Source organism: Carettochelys insculpta, chromosome 9 (assembly GCF_033958435.1).
Source record: "Carettochelys insculpta isolate YL-2023 chromosome 9, ASM3395843v1, whole genome shotgun sequence".
In the NCBI taxonomy this organism is placed as follows: Eukaryota; Metazoa; Chordata; order Testudines; family Carettochelyidae; genus Carettochelys; species Carettochelys insculpta.
In genome coordinates, this window is record NC_134145.1 from 3340896 (window position 1) to 3355212 (window position 14317).

General features: G+C 60.6%; 1 protein-coding gene across 2 annotated transcripts; it reads right to left on the reverse strand.

Annotated features, from left to right (window-relative positions):
• Positions 1 to 101: 101 nt before the first annotated feature.
• On the reverse strand, positions 102 to 12957 carry LOC142017799 (uncharacterized). Of its 2 annotated transcripts, XM_075003059.1 has the most exons (3): positions 12846 to 12957; positions 3284 to 4560; positions 102 to 227 (listed from the first exon to the last, which is right to left on the reverse strand). In XM_075003059.1, the coding sequence occupies exons 1-2, from the start codon at positions 12862 to 12864 to the stop codon at positions 3323 to 3325; spliced, it is 1257 nt and encodes a 418-aa protein (XP_074859160.1). In that variant the 5' UTR covers positions 12865 to 12957; the 3' UTR covers positions 102 to 227; positions 3284 to 3322. The 2 variants fall into 2 exon arrangements, with proteins under 2 accessions (XP_074859160.1, XP_074859159.1); XM_075003058.1 differs by lacking the exon at positions 102 to 227 and having other exon boundaries at positions 3283 to 4560.
• Between the last annotated feature and the right edge of the window lie 1360 nt (positions 12958 to 14317).

Below are 14317 nucleotides of genomic sequence, written 5' to 3' on the forward strand. Positions count from 1 at the left end.
CCTTGGCCTGCTAGTGCAGGAAGGCCAGCTGTGGCCGGCATCCTGTACCTCCTTCTTCTCCCCATCTGGTCTTTGCATCTGCTGAAGCTGTGGTCGCCGGGGGAGAATCCAGCCTGGGGTTTATGGGAGAGCCAGGCACTGCTGCTCACCAGTCCCAGGCTAATCAGTCTCCAGCAGAAGCCTGCAGATTTGGGGTGTGTCCAGTACAGCTGCTTGTCCTCTTGGTTCTGAGGCAGAATGCAGGTCAAGGTAGGGCTGCCAATGCGGGGAGGGGAAAGGAGCAGGACTCTGGGCCCCTTAATTCACTGTGGCATGGTCTGGGTGGCACTGAGGGCTGGTTGCCCCACCCCTACCCCTTCTGGGGGGCCTGGAGCCAAGCCACCTCCCCACACCCCAAAGCCCAGGGCCCCATGGGGTCTGTCGCCAGGCCTGCATTCCTGAAACATTCCCTGGAACTCTGCCACTCCTTCCTGGGGCCGGTGAGTCTCTGCACCGGGGTTAACACCCGCCTCGGCCGTTCCCTTCCCTGGAGTCCTCCGAAGTCTCAGTTCCCACCGCCTGGTGCTCGAATCCTCTGCACTGGCTGCAGCTACTCTGCCAAGGAGGAGCTGGGGCAGCTGGAGGACTCTGGGGCTCACGTGAGACCCCCCCACGCTGCCCCCAGGGAAGTCCCATCTTTGCAGCAGGGCGTGGGGCGAGCTGGACAGAAACTCGGTGGGCAGATAAGAGCAGGCTGGGCCCAGCTGGCTCCTGAGGGGTTGAGGTAGGGAGGTCAGCACCCCTACAGCTGTGCTCACACTCTCTTTGCCTGCGGGGGCAGTGATCAGACCCCTGGAACTCTGCCTCGGCTCTGCCCCAGGGAGGGGGATGATTTACGATCCCTCCTCTTTCCCACTGGAGCACAGCTCGGAGGAGGGTGTAATCAGCCCTTATTTACAGCTGGGCTGCAGTGGTGACAGCTTCCCTGTGCAAAGGGTGCAGAGCACCCACAAAGCGGGTGGGGCGGGCTGGGCAGGCTGGACAGCCTAGAAGTCCACAGCTGGGGCAGGGATACGTGGCTGCTGCTGACACTCAGGCCCCAACGCGGCCAACCACCCGCCCAGCAGTGTGGGCCTGGCACTAGCCACTGCCCTGCACAGAGCGGGGGGCTGGACCGAGTGGAAAGGGGGTGCCTAGGCCCCCTCCCAGGCCAGGAGGTGGGATCCCAGGAGCCCCACGGCAGGTGCTGCAGCATCACAGGCCTCATAGAGATAAGTGGAGGAAGCGATTGCTGGAACAGTCACCTTCTGGTAGATGCTGTAATGGCAGCTCATAAAGCCACCCACCATCCTCAGCTTCCTGGCTGCTGCCCGCAGGAGGGCGCCCTTCCTGGCTCGATAGCTGCTTGCAGCAGGGCTGGTTCCTGACCATCCAAGTGGTCCCAGCAGGGGAGGGCTGCACTCTACTCAGTGCCTGGGCCTGGCTCCAGGGCCGCAGAGGGGCTTCCTTGGGAATCCCATCCCACTGCACACCCCCCCCACCGGCTGGTGGGAAGAACGGAGCAGTCAGGGAGGGAGGGCATGAGGCTGGGGGTCAGAGGAAGAAAGCCAGGAAGACCCTCCTTCCTCCAGCAAGGAGGAGGTGGCCCTCACTAGATGCTGGCCTACCCCACTAGCCCGGCCCCCTTTGTGACAGCACTGCACTGGGGCTCCTGGGAGCAGGAGCCAGAAACGGTTTGGGGGCTGGATTTGGCTCTTATTGAAGGCAGATACCCACCTAGCCCAACAGCAGGGCTGGCCAGCAGCTGCAAAGCCTGCTTAGCTCGGCCTGGGGCAGGTTGGGCCAGGCCAGCTCTACCCCACTTGGGGCCTCCCCGGCAGAGACATACCAGCTGCCACCCAGCAGAGACATTAGACTGGGGCATTCCTGGGTCCCACTCCTGTGCTCCGGCCGCTAGCCCACCTCCCTGCTGCTCCCAGCCCCAGGGAGCCCTGGAGGCACAGAACACAGGGCTGCTGCCAGCAGCTCTCATGGCAGAAGGCTGGAGGGGGACTGGCTGCCTCAAAGAGCACACGCAAGGCACAGCCCTCGGCTTTCGGCCTGGGCAAAGGGAGAGAGGACTTGGCCTGCACATCTTCTCAGTGCTTCAGGCCCCTGCAGCTCTAAACAACTCACCTCCACCCTGTTAAAGGGCCAGGAGCTGAGCTCTGCTGCGGCCCTCATGCACCCTCTGCAGGTTTGAGGACCCAGGAGGCTGTGGCCAGCCCCCTCCCTGCCCTGCTTCACCTCTGCGGGGGGAGAGGGCAGCTCTGGACCTGCCCTCTGGTGACACAAGGGGCTGTCCCCCTCTCTTCCTTTGTGCACACTCACCCTGTCTCTCTCTCAGGCTCACCATCGTTCCAACCCACAAGTCACGTGCCTCGTGGGCAGAGGAAGTGCCATGACTCCCTGCAGAGGCAGAACCCACCTCCGCGCAGCAATGGCCATAGAGAAACCTCACCCCTCAGTCCCACCCTGCCGCTGTGGCCTCTACTGAATGCTGGGAGCCCACCAGAGGTCGGCCTGGGTCACCTTTTCATGCCTGAGACCAAAACCTGACCCCAGCCAGCCCAGCTGACCTGAACGTGTGTCACAGTCCCACCACCTGGTTCTTGGGGCATGGCTTGGCCACAGCTGCCCTCTCCCCCAGCCGGCAACCTGATTGCAGGGGCTTTTTGCCCAGGGATGCAGGCGCTGAGGACTCTGTATCCCCTGCTCGGTGCTGTGACTCCTCACCATGCTCCCTCCTGTGGGGGCTCAGCCAGCAGGAGCAGAGCCTGCAGCTGCGCTGCTGGTGCCTGGGGCAGGGGGAGGAGAGCCATGGGGTGTGGGAGGGGGTGGATAGCTTCCTGCCCAGAACCTATTCTTGTCCAGGGCATTCGGGGGCAGCACCAAGCCCTGCTGGGCATGGCTGGCCTCAGAGAGCCCCCTGTGGCCAAGAGAAGGGGGGAGCAGCAGGATCTGCCTGTGGGACAGCATTGGAAGCCCCTTGCCAGGAGGCTTCTGTGTGGGGCGAGAGCGTGGCAGGAGCTGAGCGTGGCTGGCATGGCCGGGGGTCGAGCTGCGGGGGGCTGGGCATTTGGAAGCACGGCCTGCCCTGCAATGAGCCAGCCAGACGTTTCTCGCAGGTACAGCAGCCCTAGGGCCATTCCAACGGGGCGGCCTGACCACGTCCCTTTGAGCGAGAACATGCCCTGTCCTCCTGCTGCAGCCCACGCTAGTGTCCACCTCTCCCCCCGCCCAGGCATCTGCCAGAGCAGGATACGGCGCCACGCTCCCCAGACGCCCCTGGGGGGGCCCAGCCTCATTGCAGGTCGATGTTCTCGTACTCCGGCTGGTCAGAGTCCTCCAGCTCGATGGCTGGCACCAGGTTGTAATACTCCACTGCCTGGCTCAGGTAGAGCTTCTCTCGGTCTACTGAGTCCTTCAGCACCTCTGTCACACTCACGGTCTCGGGGTCCGGCTCACTGCCCGCCAGCTCCTCTGCTCCTGTTGCTGCCCTGGGCTCCATCCCCTGGCGGAGGCTCCCTTCGTTCACCAGCACCAAGGAGTCCTCCAAGGCTCCTGCCTTGATTTCCACCTCTTCATAGAGGTCCCTGTTGCTCCCCAGCAGGGCGGCCGGGGGCTTCAGCAGGAGCTGGTTCCTCAGCAGCACGTTCTCCTCGCTCTCAGCGGGGGCGGTTGGCAGCTCACTCTGGAGGTAGCGGCGATGATCTGTGGGCCCCTTCCTCTCCACGCTGGCCAGGGGGCACTCCGGCCCACGGCTGAGGGCATAGCCTGTCTTCCTCTTCTGCCTGCAAAAGCACCAGGCGGCCAGGGCGAAAACGACTGCCAGGGGCAGGCAGATGAAGAGAGCTATCAGGCTGTGCGGCCGGCACAGCTCCTGCTTGTGGATGTCTCGGATGTCCAGACCACGGTACCGCTCCGGGGCCTCGCACACCATGCTGGGGCCCTGTGTGTCCCCGCCGGCTGGCTCTCGGGGATACCGCTGCAGCTCACTGAGCAGGGTGCAGGTGCAATCCCAGCTATTGTTGGACAGGCTGAGGCGGGTGAGAGATGGTTTGAAGATGCTGGAGGGAAGGGAGGCCAAGTTGTTGAATTCAAGGTTCAGCTCTTGGATTTGGGTGGAAGCTCTCAGGAAGGACTCGGGCAGCGCGCGGAGCTTGTTGTTATCCAAGCGCACGACCCGCAGTTGGGGGGCGTCTTTTAGGAAACTGTCTGGAAGCTTTTCCAACCGATTGTGATCCAGGTGCAAGATCTCCAGCCCGATGGGCGCGTCGGTCACGTTGACAATGTCCAATATGCCGCAGCGTGAGAGGTGCAGCTCTCGCAGTCCCGGCACTCTGCCAAAGAGGCTCCAGTCCAGGGAGCCGATGTCAGTCCCACTGACGTTCCAGCAGCACGCCCCTGGGTGGGGACCTGCCTGAAAACCAGAAGAGGCCCAGGCCGGACTGCAGCTGCAAGCTTCTTCCACAGTGCCTATTGCGATCCGTGCGGCTAGCAGCAGCCTGCCCCACAGCGTGACTCTCCACCACTCGCGACCTACAGCAAAGGGGAGAAGGAAAGAGACATTTCTCAGCAGTCACAAGAGGTTGTTACCAACTCACGACTTCTCACCTAGCGCACGGGGGGTGTGGGGGGGGTGGGCCTGAGAATTTTTTCCATCCAGGGCAGAATAAATTTTGTTGCATGCACTAAGGAATGAGCACCACCGATAGAAAGACACGCTGCTGGCTGTGGGTGCTCTGCCAATCAGCTGGGCAGCACCCGACTCCTCTCTCCTGGGAAGCCACCCAGGTGCTCAGCTTGCAGGGAACACTGCAGCAAACTCCCATCCCAGAACAAGCCTCCAGTTCAATCCATTTAATGGGTCAATTGAACTGCCGGAGAATCACCTCTCGCCAGCTGTACAAGGTTCACTTCATCCCACCCATGACTGCAGTGCTCTCAGGGGGCGGGGAGGGGGACCCTGCAGCGTATAGTAACCTGCAAAGCAAGGTAAGATCGGAAGTGAAAAGGAACAGTGCCCAGACAGCTACAGGAAAGGGAGCACAGGCGCCCGGCTGGGAGCACAGCAAAGCCCGACCCTGCTGCCTGTGTGAAACATGCCAGAGCATCTTTAACAGCGAGTGCTGCGAGCCTCCGTTTTACGCCCCCTTGGAAAGCTGCCTGACCCCGCAGCAACACACCGCCCACTACTGGCAATGCATCGTTGCCACTGTTGCTACTTATAAGTTAATTCATGGGATATATTATTGGTCACATCTGCCAAACTGTGCCACCATCAGCATCTCACATTACGACAGCCGGCAGCAGAGGAAGAAGAGGTTGGGGCAACACGCCCCCTCTTTCTTTGGAGCAGTACCTGTGAGTGACTCGCATCTCACCGCTGTATCTGGCTTGAAAGGGGGAGAAGAAGTGATGGGGAACTGGCTGATGGGGGGGGGGTCGCTTTTTTCCACTCCTATCTACATTCACACCCCCCCTACTCCAGCCCTTCCAAGGAACAACACCACCTGCTCCCAGCAGGCTGCAGCCATCGAGGGCTTCCCTCTGACTGCGCAGGAAACCTGGCAGGTGAGAACATAAGAGCAGAATGGCCATGGTGGACCAGACCAAAGGCCCTTTAGTCCAGGATCCTGGCTGTGGCCAGCCGCCAGTGCCAGCTGCCCCAGAGGGAATGAATAGAACAGGGAATCATCAAGTGATCCATCGCGTCGCCCCTTCCCAGCTTCTGGCAAACAGAGGCTCCGGACGCCAGCCCTGCCCAGCCTGGCTCATGGCCACTGATGGACCTGTCCTCCATGAGCTCATCTAGCTCTGCTTTTTGAACACTGTTATAGTCTCGGCCTTTGCAACGTCCTCTGGCAAAGAGTCCCCGGGCCGGCTGAGTGCTGTGTGAGGGAACGCTTGCTTTCCATTAGGGGACCCCTAGTTCTTTTGTTAGCAGTGAGTAACACTTCCTTATTTACTGGCTCCACACTGGTCATGACTTTCTAGACCTCTATCATATCCCCCCTTGGTCGTCTGTTTTCCAAGCTGAAGAGCTCCAATCTATTAACCTGTGGGCATATGGATTCTGGCAGGCAGCCAATGTCAACCTGCCGGTACCATTTCTGAAGGAACCCAGCCCTGCTGCAAACAAACACGCACAGGAGTCCTGCCTCTGACCAGACCCGGCTGCTCTGCAGAGTTACCTGCACCAGCTGAGCTTCTGGGAAAGCTCTCCATTGGCTGAGCAGCGCCGGGGCACACCCTGATCACACCTGCTGCAGAGCAGAGTGGCTCCCCCAGCAAGGGCTGGGCAGGGCCAGGCTCTTGTACCGGAAAGGGGAATGCATCATTCAAACCACAGAGGTGGCACACGGGAGTTGCCCTTCCTAGGGCACAGAAATTGACCAGATAACCATACCCTGCAACACTTGGTCGATGAGCAATCCAGACATCCAGGAGCAGCGGCCTAGGAGTGTCAGCGTCTACACTGCACTGAGAGGACATGGGCCCAGAGGGCTCATCCACACATAGTAACCTGCAGAGAGATGCCAGGCCCAGTTGGACCCTGCTGGGTGTGACACCTATGGTTCTAAGGAGTGTAGGGATTTCAGACAGGATGCTCCGTCGTTCACTCTAGCAGATCCAGAGCCCCGGCTATCAGCCTGTTCCTCCTGCAGTGACCGCGTAACACCTTCTCATGGGTGCAGTCACGCTCTCAGAGAACCAGCTGGATTGAGACCTTCTGTTCACACCTGTTTGCAATGTCCCCTCTGGACTTTTCCATCCAGAAGCAGAATAAATTTTGATGTGCACCAAGGGACGTGCAAATGTGCACCATTAGGAAAAGCTGAAACCGAGCCATGGGTGCTCTGCTAATCAGCTGGTTGGAGGCTTCTCTCTAGGACACTCCCACACAGCACAGACCCTTCTCTGAAGAAGGGCCAGTCAGGGCTTCCTCATACAGCCTATAGGGAGCTAATCCTACTCCCCTTCCTCTGGTGCAGAGGGTCTTCAACAGAGCAGAATCAGTGTGATCCTCCTGTGCGGAGCTGGGGGCCATACCATGGGGACCTGCACAGAGGGGTCTGCCCCACAAGCGTAGCACGGCCTGGGGCTCCCTGCACCCCAGCATGCAGGAGCGAGGGCGTAGCGGCAGCAGGTCTGGAACTGGGGAAGCATTTCGTGGATGTCACGCTGCCTGCAGATGCAGCAACAGAACCTGAGCCGGTAACAAAAGGCCACCCAGGACTCCAGCCTGACAGCTCTGACCCCTCAGGGCCTGGCAGAGAGCACTGCAGAAGATTGAAAGCTTCTCCCCTGCATCAGGCAGCTGGTCCCATGAAGGGGATCACCTCTGCTGGCCTTGTCTCTCCAGCACCCTGGGACTGACATGGCTACACCACCACTGTAGACTGGTCTGACCTTGCCATGGCCTGGCACGCACCCGGCTACCCCCCAGTGCCTGGCTCTGGGCAAACTGCCAACTTAGCGAGCGTCACTAGTGTCATGGGGTTCAGGGGTCCCCAAGCTCTGCACCCCATCTGCAGGCAGGAGCGACTCTCACTCAGCAGGAGAACAGCAGGTTTATTAGCCAACAAAGCACAGCATCATACAGAGGTGTCAGTCCAGCAGGCAGAGACTTTCATTCCAATTCACATGGGGGAGAGGAGGCCCCAGGGAGCCCCCAGAGCCAGGGTCTTGCCCCCTCCTTTTTCTCTCTCTCTCCCCCAGACTAACTGCTTCCCGACTCCCAGTTCCAACTCAAAACCCTCAGGCTCCACCTCCTCCTTTGCCTGCAGTCCAGAGGTGTCACCTGATCACCAGGTTACCCTCAGCAGGAGCCCCCCACCCTCTGTGAGCCCCCCCCCACAGGTATCCCCACAACTAGGTACTGATGGGCCCCAGAAGTGCAGTGGTGGGTGGGTGTCTTTGAAATCTAGATCCCAGGCTTTATGCAGGACAAACTAATTCTGTGACGCTCCAGCGGCATGACAAGCTGCCCAAGTGCTGGCATGAGGTAAGAATCATAGAACGCTAGGACTGGAAGGAACCACAAGAGGCCATCAAGTCCAGCCCCCTGCCCCCATGGCAGGAGCAAGTACTGTCTAAACCATCCCTGATAGACATCTGTCTAACCTGTTCTTAAATATCTCCAGCAATGGAGATTCCACAACCTCCCTTGGCAATTTATTCCACTGTTTGACCACCCTGACAGTTAGGAACTTTTTCCTAATGTCCAACCTAAACCTCCCTTGCTGCAGTTTAAGCCCATTGCCTCTTGTCTGCCCTCAATCTTCCCTTTTCAAAACTAAACAAGCCCAATTCTTGCAACCTTTCTTCATAGGTCACATTCTCTAGCCCTTTAATCATTCTTGTCGCTCTTCTCTGGACCCTCTCTAGTTTCTCCACATCTTTTTTGAACTGTGGTGCCCAGAACTGGACACAATACTCCAGCTGAGGCCTAACCAGCGCAGAGCAGAGCGGAAGAATGACTTCTCGTGTCTTGTTCACAACACACCTGTTAACGCATCCCAGAATCATGTTTGCTTTTTTTGCAACAGCATCGCCCTGTTGACTCATATTTAGCTTGTGGTCCACTATAATCCCTAGATCCCTTTCTGCTGTAGTCGTTCCTAGACACACACTCCCCATTCTGTATGTGTGAAACTGATTGTTCCTTCCCATGTGGAGCACTTGGCATTTGTCCTTATTAAACTTCATCCTGTTTTCCTCAGACCATTTCTCCAATTTATCCAGATCGTTTTGAATTATGACCCTCTCCTCCAAAGCAGTTGCAACCCCTCCCAGCTTGGTATCATCTGCAAACTTAAGGAACTTAAGAAAACTGAAGAAAATTCAGCTTAGTGGGTCTCCGCCGGAGCCCGGGCTGAACTCCCCGGAAAGCCGGCTGTATGGAGCGTCGGAAGCGTATACAGGTGCTGGCTGGCTCCCCTTGTGTGGGGTAACTGGTGACATCGAGTGGGTTCTCTGGTACATGTGGCAGCTGTGGAGCTAGGGAGGCCCATGCAAGGGTGAGCTGCTTCCCGAGTAAGCACACTCCGGCATTCCACCCGCAGCTCCAACCCTGCCCAGACACCAGCACATCAACACCTCCTGGCAGCTGGTCAGCAGCCTGGACAGTGTTAGCTGGTGCCCGGGAGTCTGAACTCCCCCTCTGGTCAGGGGATGCTGGCAGGAGGGTGGCAGGGGGGCGTGTGGGAATCTTGTCCTGCCACTGCCCATGTCCCAGGGAGAAGCAGGGTCCTCAATTCCCGGGCTCTCTGGCTGGGCTACAGAGGAGCACTTGTAGAGGGTTCGGATGCCTCCCTCACCAATAGAGGGGGTGCAGGAAAGGGGCAGGAACCAACCCACTGGAGAGGGAGGATGGAAATACCAGGGAGTCAAAGCCCCAGGCAGCCTGGGGTGCATCTGCTCATCGCTGGAGGCAACAGCATTCCTAGGACCGGGTGTCAGTGCTGGGAAAGACACGGGTGAGTGCTGGAAACAGAGGTCAGCCTCAGCCGCAGGGCTGATGGTACCATGACCGCCTACCCACGCTCTCTCAGCTGAGCTCTCCTCCAGCGGTCTCTCTGTCAGGCCCCCCCGGGGTAACAGAGACCCCACTACAGCCCCCCAGATCCACAACTCCTGGGCTGGCGGGGAAGGCGATTCTAGGGATGGCTCTGGCTCAGCACCTGCCTTCCCACTACACAGCCTGCAGTCACGTCTGACTTGTTCTCTCCTGCCTCTCCAGGCTCTTCTCCTGTTCTCCTTCTCTCCCCCCTTCATGCTCTGCTGCGATGCCTCCCTGTGGCCAGGCTTGGAGGCCCATAGGCAATCCTTGTGGCTGTAGCCCCACGGCACAAGAGCGGAAGGAATGTGGGATGGAGATGGGTTGCTCTGTCTCCGAGCCCTCAGCAGAGCCGCTGCCATACAAGCTAGCATTCAAATCCCTCCCAGCCATCCTGCATCAGAATGCCTATGGAAAACAAGACAGTGGCTAAACGGCGGGTGCATCGGGGGCCCTGCTTGGCATCCTGTTTCCTCCATCTCCTCTGCCTGTACCCACCTGCTGTTGCTTGTCTAACATTGTAAGCTCTCTGGGGTAAGAGCTCTCCCTGTGTCCGTACAGCACCTAGCACTAGCAGGTCCCACTCTAAGCCTGGGGCTCCTAGGGCCCATGGTAACACACACAGACATTCCAGGCCCCCCTGTTCCCTCCCCTGCCATTGTGCGGCACAGGAAGCTGCAGCGCTTTGGCTCATGTTCCGGTTAGAGTCAGTCGGTCTGAGTGGGGTGGAACAATTCACAATCTCTGCTTATCAGCCAGGCCAGCCCAGCGGAAGTTCTGCTCAGCCAGGAACTCCCTGGGCCCTTCCTGGCCACTGCCCCGACTTACGAGGGTTTTTCCTTCCCGCCCTGCTCCCCTTAAAGGCCCAGGCCTGGTTCCTAACCCAGAGCCCTTATGGCCTAAGTCCAGATGCTGGGCTGGTGAGCACTGTTGCCTGACATGGGCATATGGGGCTCAGGTCCCAGCAGAGGGAAGGACCCTCGTGAGAGGAGAGCTCTGCTCTCACGAGGGGCCGTGTGCTGCTCCATAGCTTTTCCCCTGCTAATTAAGAGGCAGCATTGCCGGGGTGCCTGTGTCCGTGTGTGAGGGTGGGTGCATGGATGGCTCTGAGGATCAGGGTGGGGCGCAGAGGCCTTCACCTCCAATTCCAGCCCAGCCAGAGGCTGGGGGGACCTGGGCTTAAGCCAGTGGCACTGGGGGTCTTTCACCAGGAGGTGGCTTGTTTCAATCTACCTCGGCCAATAGGTGAGAACACCCGCCCTGGCTGGCAGCCACAGCAGAAGGCCAAGGAGACCCGCGATAGCAGCGTGGCTGGAGAGATTCTTGGCTGTACCTAGCCGTGGATATGCCGAGAGCCTCGGGCTACCAGCAGGACATCCACAGGGAAAGCAGCCAGAGGACTGGCCTGTCATCCGCCCGGTCTTTGCACAGGCTGTTTGTTAACTCCCACAGTGACTGTTGTGCTGTGGCTGGGCCTGTCCGCTGGAAACTTCCCAGGGCCGAGCACTCAGTGTGACCCCCTGAAGGGGGGTGCTGTGCCAGCAGCAGCCTGGCCAGTGGCAAGTGCCAGAGAACCCCCTTCCTGCCCCAGCTCACACCCACAGCCTGGATGGCCCAGCCCAGCTGAAAGTTCTATGCGGGGTCCCTGGGCTGCCAGCTAGAAACATTTCTTGTCTGGGATTGTCCTAGCTGGGCCCTGGCAACAGCAGAGGCCGGTTCTGAGAGGTTCCCAGCAGTTACTTAGCCGACGTCCTGCCCAAGCCACACATCTTCCCCCTGAGCCTCGCACAGGGGCTCAGCGCTGCCGTGGGAGGTCTCTCCCTCAGCTGCCGGGGCCAGCAGGAAGCAGCCCCTCCCTGTCGGACCCAGCAGGGAGCCTGTCTCACCTTGAGCCAGTCTTCAGGGCAAATGACGCCCCTGGCTCTGGGGTCCCCATTCACTCTACAGTCCCTGCTCCCAACCCCCCGACACTGCCTCCCTCCCACACACTGGCATCCCAGGCCCTTCCTATTTCTTACTGCCTGAGGACAGCACCATGGGCGGTCGCCCACCCACAAGGGCAGCCCTGCTGGGGTTCCTGCACTTTCTGCTTGCACAACCCCATTTTAATTCACCATTTCCTCACGAACCTCCTGAGAGCATGGAGTGCCCCAGTCTGTTCAGCACGATGGCGTTCTCCGTGCAGCGCAATCTCACGCGTGAGGCCACAAAACAGCATCCTCCATGCACTAGGAACCACCGCCAGCCCCCCTGCTGATGGCGCCTCGGACCTGCCAGGCGAGCATTTTGGGAGCGTGACTTGCCATTTCTTTGGGAGGGAGCAGTTCTGCAGAGAGGGGAGCTCAGCATGGGAGAAACAGGCCCCATGGAGGCGTTTTGGTTTCAGTTACGCGCCACCTGGGAAACCTGGCTGCTAACGGTCACATTCATGCAGCCCAAGAGCCCTCTGCATTCTGCTCAGCGGCCATGAGCCTGGCACTCCTGTCACCCGAGAGTCTCCGGCACAGTTCCCTGGAAGCCGGGTACCTTGGGCAGCTGCCCAGGAGAGATTCAGGTGCCATCCAGCTGAGCAGCAGAGCCCCCAGCGTGTGTTCTCGTGCTGGTGGACATCAAATTTATTCCTCCCTGGGAGCAAATCAGTTCCTGGGAACTGTGGTCTGCAGACTGAAGGTCACCTCAAGTCTGCCAGGGAAATTCACAGCCTGCCCGTGTTACAGGCTGGCAGAGACCCGCTCCAAGTCACACACAGAGTCAGGGGCTCCTCGTGCCTGGCTGGGCAACGTGTGGCCAGGGCCCAGTTGATTCCCTCAGGGAGGTGAGAAATGCCAAGCCTCTCTGATCTCCTTGGAGGCAGGGCTGGAGCAGCTGTTAGCCCTGGGGCTGCCAGGCCCGGGCTGCAGGAGCAGCTGGCCGGCCTGGGGGCTGCCAGAGCAGCGCTCACCAGCCTCCAGCACAGGCTTGGCTCAGGCCTGGGCTAGCGGGGCCGGAGCCGGGCTCTTTGCACCCCGCCGCCCCCCGGGGCGTCCGGTGAGAGCGAGAGCCAAGCCCGGCGGGTGCGTGGTTCCTGGTGGCGGCCCCTGGCGGGCGCTAGGGAGGCCAGTGACCCCCTGGTGACCCGCCTGGCCCCAGACCCGAGCCAGGGGAAGCGCCGCGTGGCTCGTACCCGAGGGCGGCAGCTGCGCCTCCCGCCCGGGCCAGTCCCGCTCTGCGCCCGCCCGCCAGACCCCCGGGGAGCGGCGCATGGGGCGGGTCCGGCGCTCACCTGCCCCGGCGCGTCCCATCCTCCAGCCGAGCCGAGCCGCGCCGCGCCGCGCCGCGCTCCCTCGGGTCGCCCCTCCCGGGGTGTGGCTGCCGGCCCCGGGCAACCGCCGGGCTCCGCCTAGGCTCGGGCCGCCGCGGAACAGAGGCGAGTGAGTAACTCCCCGCCGGAGCCCCGGTCCGGTCCGGTCCGGTCCAGCCCCCGCCCCCGCCCCCTTCTCCAGCCCTCCCTCTGCCCCCGCCCCCACTGTCCGCTCCCCGCCCCCCCGGGGCGCCCCAGGCCTTTGCTCCCATCCCCCAGGGGCACCAGAGAGCCCCGAGTTCGGCCCCCGCCCCGGGCAGTGGTGCGACCCAGCTGCGGTGTCCGGCTCACCTCCCCGGGGGCAGCAAAGCTCCTCTGGCTGGAGAGCGGCCCCAGGAGCCCCGGCCCCACTAATGAACCCCGTGGGCCCACCGCCCGCCCGGCCGCACAGGTGTTCCTGGCCGCTGCCTGCCCGCGCCTGGGGCTGGGGCTGGCAGCTGGCTGAAGCCAAGCCGGGGAGCACCTACGCTGGGGTCTGGGGCGCCTCACCCCGGGGAGTTCACACGGGGCAGAGCAGATGGAGGGGGGTGGGGGCAGGCCCGGGGAGGGCTAAGGGGCTTTATCCATTCCTGGTTCTGAGAACCACCCTGGGCGGGGGGATCCGACAGGCTGCCCCAGCTGGGGGGCTCCTGCTCCCTATGGCTTTGGGCTTATGGGTATTTCTGTGGTGTTCAGGGGGACTAAGGTCTCAGGGGATTTAGGAGCAGAGCGAAGGGAGTCAGCTACCCAGGGACCTTGAGGAGCTGAGTGTAACTCCGGTCCTCAGGGTGGAGAAGTACTAACATGCTGGGTCCCACCCTGACTCGGGGGGTGGCAGGCTGGGCTCCCGCTGCATTTTTTCCACCTGCGAGTGGAATTCATTTTGTTACATGCACCAAGGCATGTGCAGATGGGCACCCCCAGCTGCTGGCTGCAGGCGCTCTGCTAATCAACTGGGTGGCACCTGCATCTCTCCTGGGCCGTGAGCCAAGGGCACAGTTTCCTGGGAGCGCTGGTGGCAGGTAAAAATAACTGTACAGATAGGTAAACTGAGGCCTAGGAAGGGGTAGGATGTCCCAGTGCCCTCAACCTTTAAACTGTCCTTAAATCTGTGCACAGCTTGTGCCCCAAGTCAGTGACTGGGGAGAATCAAGCCCCACTTGACTCGCAGGGGTGTGGGCGTGTGATGGAGCCCATGTAATACTGGTGTGGGTCTGACTGCACTCATGGGCCTTGTCCCACTGTTGCTGGGCCTTCAGAGCCCTGCCAGTGTAAGCGTGTCTGTACCAGCAACGTGGAGCTTCTGACACCAGTGTGAAATCAGCCAAGAGCAGGTTTGTGCCAGCAGGGCTGGTCCTAGCCACTGGCTGGCCCCTTGAAAATGGCACCCTCCCCCCGCAATAACCCTGAGCCCA